Raw genomic sequence first — 23,651 nt, forward strand, 5'->3', positions numbered from 1 at the left:
AATTTCATTTTGAATGTTATGTGTTTTGTACTTTATGCCTAATTTGTAGATGTTTTGATTTTATACTTGAAACAATAAGCACAAGGTATTTATACCTAATTTTAAGCTACAAATATTTAAGCAATATAATAATAACTTAAGTAAACTCTAAGTGTTACTGAGAATCTTTTACCCTTAAAATATATGCTCCAAGAAATGCTGGTCTCTGTGGATGCTCAAAGACCAGCTTCGAGGCCCAGCTCTAACAATGATGGCACTGGACGTGTGGTTGTGCATCTGTGTTTCATGTTTCCCAGTTCCTGACCTCACTGTCCAGTATTCATCTATACATCCTGACCCTTGCCCCTTGAGCTCCCCCATAACACCCAGGATAACACTTCCCACACAGGGTGGATGGTTACTGATTCAATGACCTTAAGCTGGAATTTTCCAATCATAAGACTCATGAGAGATAAAGGCAAGGCATATGACAAAGAGAAGGCTGGCTGGTCTGTGAAGGAAACAGAGATACATTAAGAGCTAAGACAGGTGAGTGAGCCTAAGTTACACCACGCACCTAAGTCACGCCACAGGCCAGCTATCTCTGAAGGCAAGGACTGCTCCTCTCCAGTGTGTTCTATCTAAATTCCTCCATTTGACATCTGAAAACTCCATCTAATGTGCTTAGTGCTCAGAAGCCATTTCTGGGGCCTACCAATCTCATGTGTGCAACTGACAGGCATTTGATTTGATTCTTAGACAGCCCTATGAGGGTATCTCGATATTAAAGATGAAGAAACAGAGCTTCAGAAAGAGTTAGCGATTTGCCTGACACTACTGGACTTGCAAGTGGTGGAACAGGACTCAAAAACAGGTCTGCTCCAAGCCCAGCCTGTAATAGCACCCAATCCTGGTGCTATTCTCACGCTGCGTGGGAAACCTGGAAGGAACTGAACCTGGGCGGAGAGGTGAGGGGGGCAGCAGGAATGGAAAAGAAGGTCTTAAATTCAGGCTGATGGAACATGGGCCTGACTAAAGGAGGCTCTTAATAAAAGTTTATCATTTTTCACTTATCAGATAAGCAAATATCCAAAAGTTTGATAATACCTTCTGTTGGCAAGGCTGAGAGGACATAGGTATATTCCCGTGGAGTGTGAATAGGCAGCACAGGTTAAATATTCCTTCTCACAAATGCTTGGGACCGAAGTGTTTTCACATTATTATTTATTTTGGACTTTGGAATATTGGCAGATCCTTAATGGTAGAGCATCTGTAATCCAAAAATCTGAAATCTGAAATGGTCCAATGAGCATTTTGTCTGAGTGTCATATTGGCACTCAAAAAGTTTTGGATTTTGGAACATTGCAGATTTTGGATTTTGGGGTGAGGGATGTTCAATCTATGTCTGTGAAAATTACAAATTAACTTTTCCTTGGGCCCAGCAATTTTGCTTCTGGGTTTAATGAACAGAAATACTTGCATAGAACTAGGAGACTATATACATGAGATTATTTAGGGAAACAATGAACTACATTGTCCATTAAATACAGGGCCAATTAAAAAACTAAGGTACAGCAGCCAGGTGCAAAAAAAATGCCAAAAAACTAAGGTACATTCATACAATGAAACAATGTGCAATGGAAAAAAAAAAAAAAAAAGAAGCTCTGATATGAACAGATCTCCAAAACAAGCTACAGAACAGTGTATACATACTACTTTTTGTGGAAAAGATGGGGGTGGGAGTAAGAAATAAGGAAGAAATATTTAAATCTGTATATGGGTATTTGTTGTGGATGCATTTAGAAACTGAAAGAATATGCAAAAAATTAACAATTACAGTCAAGGGGATGGAAGGGAAAAAGAAGACACTGGATGTGGGACATGAATGGGAAAGACCTCTCACTGTACATGTGTCATTTTTTTTAACCATAAAAAGATTATTCAAAAATTCTTTTTTTTTTAGTTCGGTGGCTGGCCTGTACCTTTGACCTTGGTGTCACCAGCACCATGCTGTATTAAGTGACCTAACTAGCCAGCCACCAAAAATTAATTTTGAGGAAGGCTGTGTATAGAAGGCTCTGCCCAGCCTCCCTGTCCAGTCGAGTTAGTCTGCTGCACATACTCTTGCACACACTCGCTTGTCCCAAGTATATACCACCCCTCCAAGCATCACTCAGGTTTTAGCTATCCCAGGTCTTCTGTGAAGTCAAACCTGCATGCATTATGCTTTACTGCATTTGTCAGAAGTTGTACATATGCTCTGAACCATTAGTCTCCTTCCCCCTGGATGAAGAAGACAGTAGTATCTTCTTCAGAGAGACTAAGTGGCTTGTCAAAGGCCACCCAGGGGCAGAGCTGCAGCATGAGCCAGCTTGAGCCCTTCTAAATCCTTCCTTCCTGCTGTGTCCATGCTGCCTCCATTGCAGCTCCCAGCAACTCCAGTCTCCAAAGAGAAACACAGTCTGCTTTGACTTTCTTTATACGCTGATGGAGTTCAGTGGCAGACAATCATGTGCAACAGAAAGGAAGGGAGTAGAGAGGGAGGGCAGGGGGGTGGGAGGAACACTCACTCTTGAAGAGATCGGTCTGAATCATCAGCATTGGCTATGCCCAGGTCTGAGTCATAGGACATGGGCTCCTCGGAATGGTCTGGACTCTTGGAGCCATTCTCTTGGAGTAGGCAGCTATCAGAGTTTAGGCTGCAGGACAGCTGCGATGAACCGGCTGTGTCCAGGCTGAGCAAGGAGGCAGTGAGCTTCCTACTCTGCTGGATCTTATGGCCTGAGTGCTGGACTTCAATGTCCTCTAAACCTGAGGAATGGGAAACTGAATCCAGAGACTCCTTTCGCTGTAGTTCCGCGCCAGAGGTAGTGAGAGTGTCAAGCTCAGAGAGTGGGCAAAGCCCAGAGAGGGCCAATGGGGTGAGCGTCCACTCATTTAAGATGGCAGACTTGTAGGAGAGTTCAAAGGACAAGGACGTCAGCCCCTGCAGGAAGCTGAGGAGGAACTCGCCCTCCTCGGCGTCTCGAAGCAGGGCTGTGGGCTGATAGTACTCGCACAGCCGGGCCTGCTCCTGGAGGAGCAGTTTCAGGTAGCACTCCATCAGGCCGTCGTTGAGGGCCAGCCGCAGCCACGCCCGGCAGCGGCCCACGTCTGTGTTGACAAAGATCAGATGCTCCAATTCTGAGATGATGTGTCTGGGAAGGCAAAGAACAGACTCGTTTCAAAAAACTACCTCAAATCACTGAAATCACTGAGATATTGTTTTAGCCACTGGGTAGCAAGAACCAATAATAACTACTACAAATATATATACAAGCATGAAAAATTCTTGGATGATAGTGTTTTAAGAGGAATACAGAAATATTAAACTATAACTCCCAATTTTTGAGGTTATGTCATGAAGGATAATTTCCATGTTCATTAAAACTACCCCTTGCCGGGCTGGCCCGTGGCTCACTCGGGAGAGTGCGGTGCTGATAAGACCAAGGCCATGGGTTCGGATCCTATATAGGGATGGCCGGTTAGCTAACTGGCTGAGCTTGGTGCTGACAACACCAAGTCAGGGGTTAAGATCCCCTTACCGGTCATCTTGAAAAAAAAACTACCCCTTGGACCCCTGCCATCACCTGCTCATTCAATACACGTTTGCTGAACCCCTAGGTACAAGCTCCTGGGAGCTGTGATAAAGACATGGTCCCTGCCCTCAGTCCAAGTAACTGCCTTTCAAGGACACATTGAGGCGAGCCCTTCTGTTGGTAGAGACGGAGTGGCAGGTTGGGTAGTCATTCCTGGGTGGGAATAAGAAAAATGCCATAGAAAGGGCAATATCTGAGCCAGGCCCTGAGGGATTTCAAGAGGCAAAGATGGAAGGAGATCCTGCTAGGCATAAGAAATAGACAGAAAAAAGGCATAAAGGGTAGGAGAGCAACTGGCCTGCAGCAGGAGTGGGGAGCACTCCAATTACCACACGTGGAGGAAGAGTGGGTGATTCGGTTGCAAGGTCAGGTAATGGAGGGTCTCGAATATCAACAGCTGGGGCAACGCACGACAATGGTTCCCACGCCTGGCTGTGCATGAATCCCCTGGGGAACTTGATCAGGATACAGATTCTGGGGAATCAGACCCCAGGCTAGCATTTGGGAGCCTGTGGGCTGGAGGTTTTTGCACAGAACCACAACTATGTTGAACGTAGATTACTCCAGATAATGAGATCAGACCCCAGGTGTACCAAACTTGGTTCCTGAATCCCTCAGTCTGATGTAAATGTCCCTCTGAACTACCACAGTCCCCTGTGCCTGTTCCTCCATGGGAGTACACACCACACTCTTGGGCTGAGCTCCAGGTAGCTTAAACTCAGTAAATGTTGACTAGCTGACTGACCTAAGGAAAGACAGAGTGAGATAAGGGGAACAATAAGAAAGCCACTGTCACCCAGGAGAGACGTATGAACCTGAGACAGGGCAGTGGCAGTAGGCATGGAAAGGAAGATCAGAGACTGACAAGGCACCGTTGGGATGAGGGTGGCATTTATTAGCTCTTAGAGGCACAGTGCCAGGTACTTGCTCAAAAGCCTGGGTAATTAGGGGCAAGGCCAAAAAGACAAGTGTTCCAGGGTGAGTATTCAGATGCTCTACCAAAATCCCACTTTTACTTAAAAACAAAAACAAAAACCCATACCTCATTATGAATACAATATTTAGAACACAGATGTTCAAATATTCTAGGGCAGGATCAGCAAACTTTTTCTGTAAAGTGCCAGATATAGCAAATATTTTAGGCTCTGCAGGCCATACAACCTCTGTTGCAACACCTAACTCTACCACAGTGTGGCAAGAAAGGCTGCTCCTACTAAAGGCAACCCAGCCCAGGGGCTGAAAGCAGCCACAAGCTCTTGCCTGAGGACCGAGGGTCTCAAGATCTGCACGCACAGCAGCTGGGACGCCTGGGCTAGAGGTGCACCTTTCTATGAGACACTCTCCACCCCACCTCAGCCTGTGTCTGCACTAGAACACAGGGTGTGTCTGCTGGCTTCCCACACAGCTGGAGAGGAATAGCCAACTGTCCCACACTCTGAAACTCCTCCCAATATTTCTCCAGGTGATCTCACTTGTGGGTGACAGCTTTCAGAAGGGGCCAGAAGACAGGCTGAGGCAGAGGTTTCTGGTGGGCACATTTCTTCTTCTTTCCTCCAGCTGCAGCTCGGATGTGCTTGGCATGAAGGCCGTGGATAAACACGGCCTCCAGGGCACTGCACATGGTGTTGGCGTCTCCGTCTTCACTAGTGACCACCGTGTCCAGGGACACATACTGCTTCTGCAATGACTTCACGGATCCCACTAGCTTCTTCTTGATGACCTAGGCAGTGTCAAACAGAACACAGGCTTTAGAGGAAAATCTTACGGAGAGACCCTGGAATGTGATTCTGCCTATTGCCAAATATATGTGCAACCACAAGAGCACACACATCTATGTATGCATCTACAGATGCCTTCTGCAAAATTAGCACATGTTAATTATAGCAAATAGAGACAAAGCATAGAAAACAAAAGGAAAATCACACACTTACACCACCCAGAGATAAACACTGTTACTGTTGTTTTGCATATCCTTCATTACGGATCCTTTCTGTTGTCTCAACTGAACCTCAATGAACTTACGGCCATATAAGCTTGTTTTTAAATACGGGCTCTATCACAGTTACAGCTACAGGAGCTTGGGTAAGTCCATCTAGGACAGGGGTGAGACTTCCCCCCTTATTTACATAATTAAATTGTGCAGAGAATCAATAAGCTAAGAGGCAAAAGTTGCTGCTTTAGAACAATAACAACATCAAGAAAACAGGAGCATCATCTACATTAAGAAAGACCCCGTGGCCGGGTTGCTCAATGGCTGAGCGTGGTGCTGACAACAACAAGATATGGGTTAAGATCCCCTTACCGGTCATCTTTTTAGAAAAAAAAAAAAAAAAAAAAAAAAAAGGGCTGAGCCTGTGGCGCACTCGGGAGGGTGCTGCGCTAGGAGCGCGGCAACGCTCCCAGCGGCCGCGGGTTCGGATCCTATATAGGAATGGCCGGTGCACTCACTGGCTGAGTGCCGGTCACGAAAAAAGAAAAAAAAGAAAAAAAAAAAAAAAAAAGAAAAAGAAAAGAAAAAAAAAAGAAAGTTTCTAGGCCCAGGAGCCAGAGGCCTACGTTCAGTCCCAGCTCTGTCAGTAATCTGGGTCACATCAGACATTTCACTTAACCTCTCTGAGCCTCAATTTCCTCATCTGTTAAATGGAAATAATACTTCCTCAGGTACAGCACTGGAGGGATTGCTCCTATTTTTTATTCATCGTTGTGTCCTCATCACTTGGCTCTGTGCCTGGCACATATAAGTACTCAATAAATGTTACCAAAATACATTACAAAATGTACATTTTGTTAGCTGGCTGGTTAGCTCAGTTGGTTACAGTGGGTGCTGATAACACCACGGTAAAGGGTTTAATTCCTGTACTGGCCAGCTGACAAATAAGTAAGTAAATAAATAAAAGAGAGAGAGAGAGAGAAAGAAAGAAAAGTAAAAAAAAAATACATAAAGTCTTTTTGGAAATATAGAGTACAAATTGTTCAGTAATAATTGTAAGTATGTCAAACTTACGTAAGTGTTTGGAAAAGGGCTGGGAGGGTTTGCAGAAAAACTGGTTTGAATTGTTGGGTAACAGAATTATGAATAAATATTTACTCTTTCATTTTGATTTTAACCAAAACTAAATGTTAATATTCTTTGAAAAGTTAAATGCGTTTTTTAAATAACAGCTTTAATGCCATAAAATTCACCCACTTAAAGTATACAGTTCAGACTGGCCGGTTAACTCACTATGTAGAGTGTGGCTCCGATAACACCAAGGTCAAGGGTTCAGATCCCCTTACCAGACAGCAGCAGGAAAAAATAAAAAAGTACACAGTTCTATAGTTTTATTATATTCACAGAATTGTGCGACCATCACCATTATCTAATTTTAGAAGATTTTCATCATCTTCAAAAAGAAACACTGTGTATTAGTGATTGCCAGGGGCTGGGAGAGAGGGGAATAGGGACTGACTGCTAATCACTAGTCTACTTTCTGTCTCTATGGATTTGCCTATTCTGCACACTTCATGTAAATGGAATCATGAAACGTGACCTTTTGTGTTTGGCTTCTTTGATTTAGCGTAATATTTTCAAGGTTCATCCACAATATTCCATGCATGGATACAACACATTTTATTTATCTATTCATCAGTTAATAAACATTTGAGTTGTTTCCACTCTTTGGCTATTACAAATAATGCTGCTACAAACATTTAGGTACAAGTTTTTGTGTGGACATATTTTTTTAATTCTCTTGGATGCATAACTAGGAGTAGAATTTTGGATCATACGGTGGCTATATTTAACCTGTTGAAGAACTGCCGGACTGTTTTACAAAGTAGCTGCCCCATTTCTCATTCCCACCAGCTATGTATTTCTCCACATCCTCACCAACAGTTGTTACTGTCTAGTATTTTTAAAAAATTATTATAGTCATTCTAGCTAATGATGTTAAGCATCCTTTCATTTATTGTCCATTTGTGTATCTTCTTTGGAGAAATATCTATTCAAATACTTTGCCCATTTTATAATTGTATTATCTGTCTTTCTATTGTTGAGTTGTAAGGGTTCTTAATATATTCTGGATACTAGACCTTTATCAGACATATGATTTGTAAACATCTCTCATTCTTTGAGATAGTGTTCTCTGAAGCTTAAAAGTCTTTAATCTTGAAGAACTACAATTTTAAATGTGTTTTTAAGTGCAAGATATTGTTAGCATATTATATAAAAAGTACAAACACTTCCTTCACCTGAGCAGCTACTATGTGTTGGGCTAGGGGATGCAGAGATAAATATGGCATACCCTCAAGGAGTCAGTCCTTGTTAGAAGGCTGAGCTGGCCCAGGGCTCTGCCCCAGCTATGGAGGGCCCTGGGGTGGGATGGGAGTGTTGTGGCAGGGGGCAGTTTGTATGAAAGCCAGCTATAAAACAGGTGGAACTGGACCCTCCAGTGCCAGGAGGGGGAAAGGGACATGTCTGAAGGCTACGGTTCCTTTCAAGCAGAAAGTTCTCTGAATGGGGAACAGCAGTGGGAAGAAAGGGAAATCCTGGCTTCTCCTCCAAAGCAAACTCAGGATTCCACTGAGGGACCAACCCAAAAGCTGTCTGAGCTCTGCCTCTCAAAGGAGGTGACAGAGCTCGGTCCACGGAGTGCCCAAGACAGCCCAGGGCCCAGCAGGGTGCAAAAGGCTCTTCGAGAGAGAGGGTCTGAGGGGGCTCTGGTGAACTGGTCACAAACAACTATATTTAAAAAATCCTGGAAAACAGTAAATGTTCAAAGGTATGTGTAAGCTACCAACTTACCCCGATTACTGATATAACAAACCAATGCCTGGGAGTATCTGTTTCTGAAAAATTCAATGCATTGGCCAAACTGTGACCAAATCACAGCCTAAGGGCAGAGGGCTGAAAGGCTGAATGGAAATCCAATCCTGGGCTGAATGGAAAGCTATCTTACATTTGCAATTTTTAAAAGTAAGTTCTCGGGATCCAATCAAGATGGCGGAATAGATGGTCCACAGCGTCACTCTCTCCCACAAATCAACCAAATTTACAACTATAAAAATGTAACATCAGCCAAGCTGATGCCGCTTGAGCTCAGGGGAAGAGGAGGAGAGACCTATGAAGTTCATGAAGGTGGGAGAATCTACGAGGAGAGAAAGAAAAAGCTGCTCTGAGAATTTTGGGGCGCGGCTGCTTAAAGGCTCGAGCTGCTGAGCGCATGGAGCGTGAGCCGGCAGAAGCCGCAGCTGTGCCCTTCAGGTGGAGTTATTTGGAGGCAGCGATAGAGAAGAGGGCCTTGGGGGCTCCCAGGACAGCAAGACCACTAATAGGGTTCCCACTGACCCATGCAGGAGCGAGGAGCCAGAACAACTGAAAAAAGGGAGCCACTCAGAGGCTGGTGAGTCATCGCAAGGAACCTGGGCAGGGCCCATCCCATGGGAAGTGTTTGCAGCACGGACGGTGGGACGGGCGGTGGGGGAGACGTGCCCACCAGGGGAACACTGGGACACAGCAAGGACAGGTGAGCTGCCCCCCAATCAGCACAGGACCACGCAGAGGAGACTGGTCAGGAATACAGAATTGCATGCAGTGCAGTTTGATGAAAAAACTCAGGTCCAGATCAGAGATTCTACAGAACACAGATCCACCAGGTCTCTGGAGAGCCGGAAGTACCTGTAATACCAACCATTAAACCCTGAGCTGCACAAAAAGCCTTCCCTAGGGAAACAGCAGCAAAGCAGCAATTTAAACAACCACGCAGCTCAAGTACTGGTTCCCACAGGAAGTTCCCCCATGTCAGAAGCAAAGGATAAAAAATTAGTTCCAGCCCAGGCACACTACCAGCACCTTGGGGCCTGCCTGGGAACTGGAGGCTTGGATCTGGGGACTGGACCCCACTCCCACTTCCAGGCAAACCTGCACCAGTGCGTCGGGGCCAGCCTGGGGACCTGAAGCATGGAGAAGGGGATTGGACCCTGCTCCCACAACCAGGCACACCACACCAGCACCCTGGGGCCTGCCCAGGGACCCAAGGCAATGAGAAGGGGACTGGACCTCTCTCCTACAACCAGGCACACTGAGCCAGCACCTTGGGGCCCACCCAGGGACCTGAGGTATGGAATTGGGGACTGGACCTCTCTCCCACAACCAGGCACACTGCGCCAGTGCTTCAGGACCCGCCCGGGGACCCAAGGCATGGAGAAGGGGACTGGACCTCTCTCCCACAACCAGGCACACTGAGCCAGAGCTTCAGGGCCCACCCAGGGACCTGAGGCATGGAGAAGGGGACTAGATCTCTCTCCCACAACCAGGCACACCATGCCAGCACCTTGGCCCCTGCCCAGGGACCGATGGCATGGAGAAGGGTACCGGACCACCCTCCCACAACCAGGCACAACATGCCAGGACCTCGGAGCCCACCCAGGGACCTGGGGCATGGAGAAGGGGACTGGACCTCCCTCCCACAGCCAGGCAAAACATGCCAGCACCTCAGAGCCCACCCAGGGACCCAGGGCATGGATAAGGGGACCAGACCTCTCTCCCACAACCAGGCACACCAAGCCAGAACCTCAGGGCCTGCCCAGAGACCTGGGACATGGAGAAGGGGACTGGACCCCTCTCTCACAACCAGGCACACGGCGCCAGCGCCTTGGGGCCTGCCCAGGGACCAGAGGCAGGGAGAAGGGAACCAAACACACCCCACAACCAGGCATACCGCCAGTGCCAAGGAGCATGCCAAAAACACACCTCCATGTGTGTTTTTTTTGCACCATGGCTGCTGCAAAAGCAGCTAGATGCCACAGCCACCACGCAGATGGTCCGCCAACCACTGGAGTGCATTCACACAAGAAGAGTCACCAGCAGAGACAAAGAAGAGGATGTCTCTCTCTGCAAAGCCCATTCCAGAGTGACAGAAGAAGCATCTGCTCTATGATAATATCGGGGGACATGATCATATCTGTCAGCATTGGACAGATCATCTAGGCAATGAATTAACAGAGTAACCATTATTCTTTCAGGAGAGAAGAAATCTAGGGCAATTAGAGGGGGGAGGGAGAAAGAATGGGAGAAGGGGAGAGGTTGGACAAGGGGCATAAAGAATAATTACAAGTTGTAACAATATATATGCTAATAATATTGATTTAATTAACATATCTCAATGTTCAACCCCAAAATATGTATGATCGATTTTGATTCAATAAATAAATTAAAAACAAACAAAAAAATTTTTTAAAAAAAAGTAAGTTCTTATTTTATAGTGCCCACCCGTGGCTCACTTGGGAGAGTGTGGTGCTGATAACACCAAGGCCACGGGTTTGGATCCCTATATAGTGATGACCGGTTAGCTCACTTGGGAGAACATGGTGCTGACAACACCAAGTCAAGGGTTAAGATCCCCTTACCGGTCATCTTAAAAAAAAAAAAAAAAGTTCTCATTTTATCACCAATAAGATGATCTAGAAAGGACAGGATCTCCTCATGAGATATGAGGTGCTCAGTTTCCTTGGGGTCAAGTTTCACACCACTCCCCTGGGTCTCAAACCACTTCCCTAAGACTCAAGCCCCTCCTTTGAGTTCTCAGGTACTGTTCCTTGTTGCACCTATTTTCAGCACAAGCACATGGAGACTGAGACTACAGGAGGCAGATTTATGTAATTCCAGTGGCTGAGCATGAGAGCAGCTTATCTTATGAATGACCTTCCACTGCAGGTGCTAGAGAGCACCTAGCATATTTTAAGTGTATTCGGTGGAATTTGATCAATCAGCCTGCTCTGAAGAGACCACTGAGCATGTGCAAGTCTTTGTTACATAACCTGTTACATAATGGGGAACCACTCCCCCTTAGGTGAATATTCATTAGATAGTGTGAATATGTATAGATAGTCAAACTATAAAAGTTAAATCCAGGAAGAAGGCAGGACTGCTGCTCACTCCCTCTGGAGCCAGCCCACACTTCACCTGTGAGGTGTGTATTTCATGCTTTTTCTGTTAAACCTGCCTTTAGCCGGCTGCTGCTGACTGTCTCAAGCAAGCCTGCACTTTGCCTGTGAAGTGTGTATTTGTTACTTTTGTATCAAACTTGCTGCAGCTGCAGCTCACTCTCTGGAGCCAGCCCACGCTTTCCCTGTGAAGTGTGTATTTCTTATTCTTCACATTAAACCTGTTTTCACTTTTCACTTTCTGTTCAAACTCTGCTCTTGAATTCTTTTCTGTGGCAGAGTCAAGAACCTGGGGAGGACAGGGTGGGCTGAGGTCAGCTATCCGACCTTCCCAAACCCTCTCCTCTGCTATCACTCGGAGTCTGCTTCTGCTATAACTTTCTCAGCCTGAGGCCTGTCTTTCCAAACAGTGACCATTCATTTCAAACTGAGAAAAATCAATTAAATGGCTGTCCTCTGCAGTCCTTCCCAACCCATGATTCTTCCTTGCCCACCTACCGGGATGGTAGCCCGGGGGTCCAGTCCATTCACCACTGAGAGCATTTCCACTCATGCAGCAGCTCCAGTGAATCACATGACACCTGCAGGGACAGAAGGTGGCCAGATGAGCCAGCTTCCACCTCACTCCCCAGCCAGAGTCCCCTCCCAGTGCTGCAGTGAGCAGGACTGAAGCCATGATGGGACCTAAAGCAGCAAGGGCTATGGGCATATTTTAAAAGGACACAGTTTTCTTCTTGGCATGCACTTCTCTGAGTTCCCTCTTTTCCTATAGTTATTTGATATTTACATATTTTTGGACAGGAAGTAGGATTTATTAGCGGGCACGAGTAAGGAGGAGGCAGCACAGTGGAAGCCCTCAGGAGAGCAGGGCCCGCCTCTTGTCCAGGGGGACACGGTTGGGGATGTAGTTAATCCCACAACCATCTGGGATGAGCTGCTTCTCAATGACCATGTCTTCAGATTCATCCACATTAAACTTGGTAAAGCCCCACTTCTTTGAGAGGTGGATCTTCTGGCAGCCAGGGAACTTGAACTTAGCCCTGCACAGGGCCTCAATCACATGCTCCTCGTTCTGCAGCTTGGTGTGGATGGACATGATGACTTGGCCAATGTGAACCCTGGCCACTGTGCCCTGCGGCTTTCCAAAGCACTGCACATACCTGTCTGGATTCTAGATTGGGGACAGCACTAGGTCAGAGACATAAATGTCCATTTGAAAGGGCTGTCTCCAAGGTCCATTAGGGCAACCCATACAAGCAACAGGCTACATACACTATGGAGGCTGCTGTTTGTAGCCATTGCACACCAGACCCCACAAAGAAAGGAGCATAGATGGCTTAACTGGCTGCAGAGGTTATTTGATATTTTGAACCTTGGTTATGGGGCAAGATGACATTATTTACATAAATGTAAAGTTGTTTTCCAGCCAGCCTGAAGCTGCAGACTTGCCAGGAGGCACAGACTATCCAGACCCTGAGATAACAGCAAAGATGGGAACAGAATCCAGAGGGAATCTTGGCAGAGACCTTGCACCTGACTCCTTGCACGAAGCCCCCACAGCTCATGTCTCCCACCCTCCTGGTTTTTAGGAGGAAATTTCACACGTGTCATTCCCTCAGCCCCCTCTTTAAAAACCCCTTGGTAAATCTGAGTCTTTGAGATGGCTTTAGTCTGGCCATTCTCCTTCATGTTTACTGGAGAGATGGGTTAGCCTCACATCTCTTCTCAGGTCACTGGCACTCCTGAACAAAGCTGACTTCCATTTTCACCAACATTTGACTTTTGAATGGTCTGCTTTTGAAAGGGGGCAGGAAGCTGGACCTATGCCCAGTATCAAATTTTGGCAAGCCAAGCCGGGAGCTGAGTGGCCCCAGTATCACCAGCAGGGAGCAAGAGGTCAGCCCATCTTACTCAAACTGCAACTGAAAGGCCTTTGAGTAATATAAAAGTAAACACCAAGAGTGGATTTCAAGGAAGAAAACAAGGACGGGAAAAAAAAAGACAGAAGTCTCAGTACTTGGGAGGTGAGGAACCCTGCGTGCCATGGGTGTGTTGGAGTGAGCAGGACCAAAGCCATGTAGTTACCTAAAACCACATGGGCTCTAAAAGATTTTAAGAGGACACAGTTTTTTTCTTGGCATGCATTTCTCTGAGTTCCCTCCTTTTCTGTGGTTATTTGATATTTCAAACCTTGGTTATGGGAAAGGGGGCATTATTTACATAAATGTAAAGTTGTTTTCCAGCCAGCCTGGAGTTGCAAACTTGCCAGAAGGCATGTACCATCTAGACCTGAGAAACCAAGTTAGACATCAGTATGCTGATCCTACCCCGCCAGCAGGACCCTGAGATAACAGCAAGGACAGGAGCAGAAACCAAAGGGAGCCTTTGCGAGACCTTGCACCTGGCTCCTTGCACAGAGCCCCTACAGCTCATGTCCCCCACCCTCCTGCTTTTCATTTCCCATCTTCCATTTCCTCAGTGCCCTCTTTAAAAACCCATCAGTGGATCTGAGTCTTGGAGATGGCTTTAGCCTGGCCATTCTCCTTCAGGTTTACCAGAGAGGTAGGTTAGCCTACCACATCTCCTCAGGTCACTGGTATTCTTGAATAAAAGCCAACTCCCATGTTCACCCACATTTGACTTTTGAGGGTCTGCTTTTGAAAGGGGTCAGGCAGCCGGACCTGGGCCTGGTGACAGGTGGGTCCAGAGTGTGTGGTGAGGGCTGTTTATTCCACACCAAAAGCAGCACAGAAGGGCAGGGCCCTGTGGGATTGGGGAGCCCGAAGGTGGGTGTGAATGAAAGGCTGATTCAAATACAGAGCTGAGGGTGTGATGGGGACACTGTAGCTGAAGGTGCCAAGAACCCACAGGGACCAGGAAGCAGGAGCTCACAATTCCCATTCAGGGCCTGGGCCCTGCCACGGCCCCTCTACCCCTCTCCTGTCCCAGTCCCCTGTCTACCAGCTCAGCAGTGAAAAGTACAACTGGAACAGCTTCAAAAGGGGAGGACCCTCCTGCCGCACTTGTCCTTCAGGCTGTGAGGGTCTGGCCTGAGCATCATGGGGACATGTCTACACGGGACCACCAAGGGTTCTAATTGCAATTTGCCATTAACCAATGTTAAATAAAAATTATAGGAGGCTGCTGTTTTGGACTCAGTTCCTGCACTAGGCCCCGACAGACAAGACTAAAAATCAAAATGGAGTCACCCCTGCTAAATTCCATGTCAGTTAGGTTGTGTTCTGACATTCTGAGAAATCAGGAGAAAGAGATAACCGGCAATTTCCTGAACAGGACAGTTTAAATCTACAATAAGTGTGATACAGAAGCTCATTTTGCTTTAATCCTGACACAAAAGAGACAGCCAGAAGTATCCTGATGTAAACTAGTCAGTCATTTTTCTATTGTTCTGTCTTCCTGTCCCCACCTTACAAGAAAAGTAACTTTGAAACGACTGAGCTGCTTTCTTGTTTCTGCTGTCTTCAGCCCTTTTCCTGTCTATAATAACATCAACCCATTTTGCACAGCTCACTGGGACACTTACTCTATTTTATGGAATGAAGTGCTGCTGCAAGAGATCAATAACTAAATCTGTTGTCATCGTGTCCTTTGACACTGCCAAGGCATGCTGGGACATGGTACCGGACCACTCGGAAGGAGAGTAAGCATGTGTAAAAGGCCTAGCACAGGGCCTGACATGAATCAGGGAAAAACAGTATCTGTAACCCCACATTGCCACTGCCTAAATGAGTGTGCAAGAGTAGCCAGAGTCAGTACATTGTTAAATCCCTCAGGGCAGCTGGCTTCCTCAATGATGGGGTGGGGGCTTTGGTGTGAGCCTGAGGGGGCTACTGATTGGCCTGGCCCCCCCCCGCCCACCAGCAACTTGGGCAGACCTGGGCTGGGCAGCCACACTTACACTTAAACAAATATCCAGCTCCAGCTGACCATCAGGGGACCAAAAACAAACAAAAAATGGTTATGGCTATCTCTACCCTCAAATAATTATGTCCCAAAGAAGTTAACACAACCAAGGAAAGTTACATACGTACTGCCTCATTTCTACTCCTCCTACTTATCCTAGGACTGATAAGGAAATGGAGGCTGACCCAGGTCAAGGGCCTTCTCATGATGCCAGGGCTGATAGTGGCCTGGCCCTACCACTGCCCCCAGGGCAATGCTAGCCCCAGCTCCAGGGAAACCCAGACTCCTGAGTGAGTGCCATCACCTCAGAGCTAGGATGCAAGAGGTGGGCTGGAAGAAGGACACTTCAGCTCCGGGTCCAGGGCAGGGGAAGCAGGGGAACATCAAGGCCAGTCTGGCAGGAAAGGTTTCTAGGAAAGCCCTGGAGCATGAGGTTTGGAAAGGGTGGCCCTCAGTGGTGGAAGATGCTGATTCAGTCTCTGACTAGGGGTTGGCAGAGAGTAAACAGGACAGAGTCAGGACCCAGAACCCACCTCCCCATCTCAGGCCATGCAGGAGGGAGGTGTGTGAGTGGAGAGTGGCCCCTGCAGAGCCAGCTCTGGGCAGGGTGCCACAGACCACCAGGAAGAGCCCTTGACCCTGACTACAACCCAGAGTGCCTGCCTCACCTTTCACTACATTCTCTGCTCCCACCTCCCTGGGGATTCCAGGGCCCTCCTCTGGAGACCAGATCCACACTCTGGCCAACGGGGCCACCAGAAAAGGGGTGTGTGCCATGGTCAAACAGACTCACTCTGGGTCCTGGAAGTTGGGCTGCTTCAAAGCTACCCTTGTGAAGCCCAGCAGGCAAAGTCCAGGCTCCCTGGCTCAAAGACCCTGGACTCTGATCCCAATTAACAAATCCAGCTGCCTAAGACCTCTCAGGCCTGCCCTTCCAGACAGAGCCCTGAAGCTCCAAAGTTGCCCTTCCCTCAGCCAGCTCCAAGGCCAGGAGCCTAAGGGCTTAGACCCCATCAATCTGAATAAAAGCTTGGGTCCATCAAGGCTTCATTATCTAATTAGGTAAGAGTAATAGAGTATTAATGGGGTTGGGGGATCTATCAGTAAGTGTGTGCTCTAGCCCAAGTCTGCTAAAAAACCAAAGTAAATTTAAGCTAAGAGAGGTCAGAGCAGAGCCAGACAATAGACAAGGAAATGCCACCTAAAACAAAGTATCAGAAAAGACACAAAATGACTGACAACAGCTCAGAGGAATCCAGGAGAAGAGCCACTTGACAATTCACAAAATAAGACAAAGACTTTGGGGTTCAGGCCACAATTCAGGACAGCTTTTTTTGGAGGAAGCCAAAGCACCCTACCTATTCGAGCCTGTTCCATAATGCTCAGGGAGGCAGGAATCTGATGTCCATGATGTAAGAACTCACTGGAGAAGCCTGAACAAGGCTTTGGGTCTCCTGCCCACTGGATGAGCACGCCATCATCCACCTGGCTGGCCCAGACCCCAAATGAACCATCATATGGGACTGGCTTCACTTTCTGTCCTCAGAACACTCTTCATTGACACCAAGAACCAAACCGAAGAGAGCTGTGCCTTCAAGGAGAGCTACGTTAAAGAGTGTAAGAGAGAACTTGGGCAGCACTACCAAAGGGCTCTTCACACATCACTGGTGAAAGTTCAACAGCGGAAACCTGACTTCTGCCATTTAGGAAAGCCCAGCTCACATGTAATTTACCTCACCCCTATGGATTGATTCAACGTTCCACAGCTCTCCAGAGTGAACAAAGCAAGCTACTCGGATCTCATTCTCTAACCTCATTTAATTCTTACAACAATCCTGTGAGAGACAGATGATTATCCATATTTTACAGAGGAGAAAACTGAGGCACAATAGAAGCAAGTCTCGGCTAAGGCACAGGATTCTCTGGTTTCCTCATTCCAATTCCTGTGCTTTTCACTGGATCAAAATGTCTCAGGTCTTTGGCTTGAAGAATTTCAGGTAAACTATTACTTACAGAGTCTGCAGAGGTACTCAGAAAATCCATTTCATTAAATAAGGTCTAAAACCAGTAAGAAACACTCTTGCCAATCAGACTTATAGCCGCAGCCAGCTGAGTCCGAGTCCTTTCCATGGTACCCAAGTTTCAGAGCTGTCCTTCCTTAAATGCTCCACAGAGTTAGGAAGGAATCGTACTGGTTGTTTTTCTTCATTATACTGCTTGGCCTTCTGTGTATGCCCAATTTTACTTCCTCCAGAGACCAAGGAAGAAAGAAAAGAGAAGAATGAGACTTACATTAAAAGAAGAAATGGATGACCTGGCTTCACCACTCTCAAAACACTCACTCCATCAGTAAACAGCAACCTCTTCTCCTTAGGAACTTGTCAAGCACTCCCAACAGCCTTCCTGCTTCTGCGTGAATCGTGTACCTGGCTTTTCAGAACAGCCTGGCATTTAAGCCATCCAGCTGCTATACCAACTGATGAGTCATGTTTTTTCAGTTGGAAAAGAATGACAAAGTTATCTTCTGATTCAGACAGGCAGCTGATCTTTCAGACATGTGAGTGCTGAATGAGTAAAAAGCACCTCCTTCCACCTGAAGAAAGTTGGGTTTCTAGACAAGTGTCCTGGGAAGGGTAAGACGAGGGGGCAGGTGAGAGGGGAGAGAAAGGAGGCCTTTGAAGCAATTAAATATCAGCTGGAGGATGAGAAACTTCTAGCTTGTGATTCCAAAACCAAGGGCTAGTGGGTGAGGGCAGGATTGTGAAGTCAGTGAAAACTGGGTATCTTTCTTTCTTCTCTCCTTCCTTCTCTCCAATAACACCCATCTGCCCCATATTCTTGTCCCACATTCCATAGGATTCTAAGGACAAAACTCTAAATGAATGAAAATGAGAACTCTGCCTGACTCACTCACTACTCCATTTCTAGTACCTTAGAACAGTGCCTGGCACACAGTGGGACTCAAAAAATACTTGTTGAGTGGATTGATGAATAAAATGAAAACAAGGCACAAGGCAGGTATCTCCATTCACAGACCGTGGGAAGTTGAGGTGTACGACTATTAAGTGGTGGGGCCACTGCGGAACTCCTCCCATGAAACCAAGCTGCCAATACGCTGAAAGCCATTCTCTGAAGAGTAATCGTAAGAGTATCTTACCTTAATGCGAAGGTAGAAAGACATTCAATTTTCAAAGGGATTAGACTATAAATGGCAAGCAAAGACAATGGGTCCACATAGGGGCCCTTCATAACTGCTGTCAAATGGGTGACACTTCTGAAGCCAGGTCATCAGAATTTGGAAGAAATGTACACTAAAAACCCCCAGGAGACTATAAATGCTGAGCATGGGAACTGGGTACCTCAGGAATGTCACCCTACCTCAGCTACTCTGAGATAACTCAGCTCCCTGTGTTCATGGAACCCAAATGCCCAAAACTCAGTGATCCAGCACCCGCAAAAAGAAGGAGCAATTCAACAGCCTCTGTACTCACCCAGGCCTCAGCCTCCCCAGGGCCCATACTCTTCACAACAAGTAACGTCACCTCTGGTACTCATCACAACTGCTGTGTTCAGCGTTGGGACTGATCTACAATCAGCTCTGGCAGGGAGGAGGACCGAGAGAGGGTCATTTACAAGTGCCAGGTCAATACACATGGATAAGGTTCTGCAACCATAGCCAACTCCACACAGAATCTCCTAGAGATTCTCTAGGGCCAGAATACCAACCAAAAGGAAGTAATGGCTTCTACTGCCCCAGGTTGAGTGAGCCAGACAAGTGGCCATGTCTCAATTTCTGTATTTGAATGACACCAGGAGCCAGCGCAAGTAACTTAATATGAATTCCAGAAACGTGATCCCCAGGCACAGGGGTCAAACACCAGGAAAAACTCCTGACCCAAGAGTGGGGGGCGGAATCTCTAGTTCTCCACACTTATTTACCACCCAAGGCCCTGTACACACCCATCAAGCTGCTCAATCTCTAACTGCCTGGCTCTGACCAAGCACTCTGACCAAATCTGGCTGTTGAGAGGTAGCTGGTGGGGTTGGCAGGGAACTGTACGCTAAGTTCTCAGATTGAATGGGAGCTGTGACAAGGGAAGAATGGGTACAGAGTTGGGGTGAAGAGTTGTGGGGGGACAGCAGAGGTGAAAGGACATAGAGATCTCATTTTTAATAAGATTGGGTGTGGGTGGTAGGAACTGAGGCAGCAAGGGTTGGGGGCGCTTTAGCAAAGACTCAGGGATGGGTGTCCTCAGGATGACAGCAGAGGGAAAGGAAATATGTGGTGGGCTAGGAAGTCAGGGGACCAGTCTGAAGACAGGAAGACACATGTTAAGACTTGAGATGAGAGGGCCGGCCTGTGGCTCACTTGGGAGTGTGGTGCTGATAACACCAAGGCCACGGGTTCGGATCCCTGTGTAGGGATGGACGGTTCGCTCACTTGGGAGAGCGTGGTGCTGACAACACCAAGTGAAGGGTTAAGATCCCCTTACCGGTCAGCTTAAAAAAAAAAGAAAGAAAGACTTGAGATGAGGGTGAAATCAGAGTCATCAAGAAGAAAGGGGAGAGCGTACGAGACACCAGCTTTGGCGGTGGGTCTTAAACGCGAGGGGGCAGAGGTAGGGTGTTTGGGATGAGCAGACCTGGGGGAACTGAGCAGGAAGGTGTGGGCAACTGGGATAAGAAAGCTGAGCCAGAAAAGGGGGACCAGAAGGCTGGGTCTGGGGAAGGTCTGCGTGGAGCACTAGAATCTCCAGAAGAGTCGGGGGCTGAGAATGAGGTGCGTTAGGGGCAGGCGAAGGGACGTGGCTGAAATCGCGGTGGGAGCTGGGGTAACGTGGGGTCACGAGTGAGGCTGCGTTTACGCAAGACCGGGGGTGAGCGGATGGGGGTAAGCGCTGAGGTCGGGTCACGGGTGGGAGAAGATGGAGGGGACGGGCCAGCAGGGTCGGGGTGGCGCGGGCACGGGCTGGGCTGGGGAGGGTCGAGGGCTCTGAAGCCGGCCAGTCTCAAGGCACCCAGGGCTCTGGAGCCATCACGGAGAAGGCTGGAGGCCCACCGCCCGCTCGCGTCTCGGCCCCGCGGCCCCAGCGCCTCCCTCCTCGGCCCGCGAAACTCACCGAAGGGAGCGGGGAGCTGGGCGGGGGGCGCTCCGGGCGGCAGCGGCCCCTCAGCCTGCCAGCGGGACGCGGCGGCCTCCAAGCCTCTGACAACAGGAAGCGGAGCGCGCGACGCCGACGCCATCACGTTGGCTCGGCGCTCCTGCCCCGCCCCCGGGCCGCGGAGCCAATCGCAGGGCCCGGAGGAGCCGCGGGGCGGGGCCAACTGCTCTTGGAAGCCCGAGGGGCCGAGTGCCGGGAGCCGTTGACTGGTCCAGGTGGCCCGGGTCCCTAGGACGCCAGCCCGGCGCGAAGAGGCGAGGCCACCAGCGCCGGACAGAGAGCCTTCCAGGAGGAAAGCAGAGCTTTTTTATTATATGAGCCAACAGAATGTAAGCCATTTTTTGTTTAAGCATGTTGTAGATGGATTTCTTTCAAATGGAACATAAAAACCCCTAATATCTCTTTGAACTTGGGCGAGTTATCTATCCCCAGCCTCAGTTTCCTCATCTATTAATTGGGGAGAATAAGAGCTACTTCACAGGTAGTTATAAGATTTAAATGAGATCAAGGCACACACAATATATGATCACTGTTAGTGATATAATAATTATATTTGTGGGAGACACAGGATTTATTTGCTCTGCAAACAGTGCTTGGCGCACACATGCATTCGGAGGCCCGCTGCCGTAACTGGCCCTCCAAGGAGCTGTAGTCACCGGTTGGAAATCACTGCTCGGGGGTTGCTTTTGAGCAGGGCATCTTGTATGCTCCTGTCCCCTTTTGGTCTGTGTATGTTCTTTCTCTAACAGCATAGTTTGGTGTTGCCCAGTTCCTCCCACCCCACACCCACCTTAACTGGCCTGGAGACAGGTTACTTCCAGGCAGGATCCCCATCCTCTATAACCCTGATTCTCAGACTCGCTCAGGAAGCAGGGTGCTTGGAAGTTGTGCATTCTGCACAACACTTATTTCTTTTAGAGAACCAGGAACAGCCTTACCAAGAGGAACTATGGCTGCTGTTTATTCATACAGAATAAAATCACAATCATTCACACACATTTCTCAGGAAAAAAAAGATGATGTATTAGTGAGTTTCGTGTTGCTTATCACAAAATACACAGAACTGGGTAATTATAAAGAAAAACTAAATTTATTGTTTACAGTTTCTGAACCTGGGAAGTCCAAAGTTCACCTGGTGGTTGTGACAGTGACCCAGGGGTCTCACATTGCAAGATGGTGGAAGCAGAGAGAGACAGACTCTCCTCTTAAAGCCCTCAGGACCACACCCCTGACCACCATTTTTAATCCATTCACTATGCATGGTCTTACAGTCCAATCACCTCTTCAAGGCCCCACCTTTCAATTACCATAATAGGATTTCTCACCCTCTTTACATTCACAGTGGGGGCTAAGTTTCTAATACATAAAACTTGGGGGACACAATTCAAGTTCCAGTGAGGTTTTGGGGGACATAATTCAATCTACCACAGATGTCAACCAGTGCATGACAGCTGGTTGTTTTTCCTTTCACATTCCTCTGCTATTTATTAACTCACTTTGTTGCCTATGAGCTCATAAGAGCAGAGATGGTAGCAAGAGCTCAAAAGTGAAGCTGTAAAAAAAACTTAAATGTAAAATTGTTGGGGAAAAATAGGAAAATGCAGGGCCCCTCGGATGTTCAGAACCTTGCTGAGCATTTGCTGTAAATATCCTCAGGTGTTCCTTGTTACTACTTAATGTAAGTTGTGTATGGGCACCCAGGTGTCCAGGGTTGTGGACTTAAGTATAAAAGACTAACAACTCTGCTCCATAGTGCTTCTCAGAACTCTCAGACAAGCCACTAGAATAGTTGCTCCTAGATCTGAATAAAACCCATTCGGGCCGGCCGCGTGGCTCACTCAGGAGAGTGCAGTGCTAGGAGCGCAGCGGTGGCCCTGTGAGGGCAGAGGCCGCGGGTTCAGATCCTACATAGGGATGGCCAGTGCACTCACTGGCTGAGCGGAGTGTGGGCGACACCAAGCCAAGGGTTACAATCCCCTTACTGGTCCCCCCCCTCAAAAAACCCATTCATTTTTTCTATATCTATGGCTCCCAGAACCTTTTTTTTCTATTATCTACCTCACAGACCTGCGTGTGGAGGGTTTGTAATCCAATCTGTGCAACAGACTCAAGGGGTCTGTAAGCCCTAGCTTTACAAAAATCATACTTATTAACTTACTTTGTTTCAGGCAAACTAAAACAATTTCCTGTGAACCACTGTCTAGGTATAGGGACCCCATTATAGGGAGTCCTAATTCCCAACTTGCTTTTTTATTTCTATGTTTTAGGTGGCTGGCCGGTACAGGGATACAACCCTTTGACCTTGGTGCTATAACACAATGCTCTAATCAACTAAGCCAACCAGCTAGCCATAAATACTAAATATTTCCTGAATTAAATTGAATGTCACACTGCTGGTTAGTTGTTAGCTTGGGTTTTTTTCTTTACCTTTTTCTTTTTGGTGGCTGGCTGGTACGAGAATCCAAACCCTTCATCCTAGTGTTACAACTTGGCACTCTAAAGAGCTGAGCTAACTGGCTAGCCCTTTCCAATTTGTTTTATAAATTATTTATTTTTATTTTTAACTATTTATTTTTGGTGGCTGGCTGGTAGAGGGAACCAACCCTTGTTCTTAGCAGTATAAGACCATAAATTTAATTTTTAAATATGTAACACAAGCGTATAAAATTTAAAAGGTACAAAAGGGTATATGGTGCTGAAACCTCCCATTGTCCTCCCCGAAGGCCACCATTACTTCTGGTTTCTTGTGTGTCCTTCCAGAGGTGTTGTACACCAGCATTGTCCAACAGAGCCAAATGATGAAAACAGTTTACCGTGCTGCCTAATATGGTAGCCGTTAGCCACATGTGGCTTGAGCACTTGAAATGTGACTTAGGAGCTGACTTTTACATTTTAATTTGTATTAATTTAAATTTAAGTGTATATTCAAATATAGCCACCTGGGGCTAGTGGCTACTGTATTGGGCCATGCAGCTCTGTATTTCTGTACAGATGATGCACAGCACACAGTCGTATACTATACACA

The 23,651-nt window shown here is 47.3% G+C and overlaps 2 protein-coding genes and 1 non-coding gene across 8 annotated transcripts in view; all 3 read right to left on the minus strand.

Moving 5' to 3' along the window:
• LOC134365195 (putative pleckstrin homology domain-containing family M member 1P) overlaps positions 1 to 20,721 on the minus strand; it is a 55,891-nt gene extending 35,170 nt beyond the window's left edge. Inside the window, exons 1-5 of one of the 6 annotated variants that reach the window (XM_063081404.1) lie at positions 20,585 to 20,721; positions 18,956 to 19,062; positions 12,039 to 12,121; positions 5,090 to 5,337; positions 2,550 to 3,176 (exon numbers count right to left, since the gene is read on the minus strand). In XM_063081404.1, the coding sequence (XP_062937474.1) occupies positions 2,550 to 3,176; positions 5,090 to 5,337; positions 12,039 to 12,083 (920 nt within the window). In that variant the 5' untranslated portion in view covers positions 12,084 to 12,121; positions 18,956 to 19,062; positions 20,585 to 20,721. Of the gene's footprint in view, positions 1 to 2,549; positions 3,177 to 5,089; positions 5,338 to 12,038; positions 12,122 to 17,756; positions 17,871 to 18,955; positions 19,063 to 20,584 lie in introns of those variants that run through there. The other 5 variants (XM_063081403.1, XM_063081405.1, XM_063081402.1 and 2 more) reach the window with 5 other exon arrangements.
• On the minus strand, positions 12,397 to 16,942 carry LOC134365025 (large ribosomal subunit protein uL16-like). The gene is made up of 2 exons (XM_063081246.1): positions 16,889 to 16,942; positions 12,397 to 12,711 (listed from the first exon to the last, which is right to left on the minus strand). The coding sequence occupies exons 1-2, from the start codon at positions 16,940 to 16,942 to the stop codon at positions 12,397 to 12,399; spliced, it is 369 nt and encodes a 122-aa protein (XP_062937316.1).
• Positions 12,761 to 12,891, minus strand: LOC134365315 (small nucleolar RNA SNORA70). The gene has a single exon (XR_010022020.1). It is a non-coding gene; the product is annotated as a small nucleolar RNA SNORA70 (small nucleolar RNA).
• Positions 20,722 to 23,651: the final 2,930 nt, after the last annotated feature.

This window comes from Cynocephalus volans, chromosome 16 (assembly GCF_027409185.1).
Source record: "Cynocephalus volans isolate mCynVol1 chromosome 16, mCynVol1.pri, whole genome shotgun sequence".
Lineage (NCBI taxonomy): Eukaryota > Metazoa > Chordata > Mammalia > Dermoptera > Cynocephalidae > Cynocephalus > Cynocephalus volans.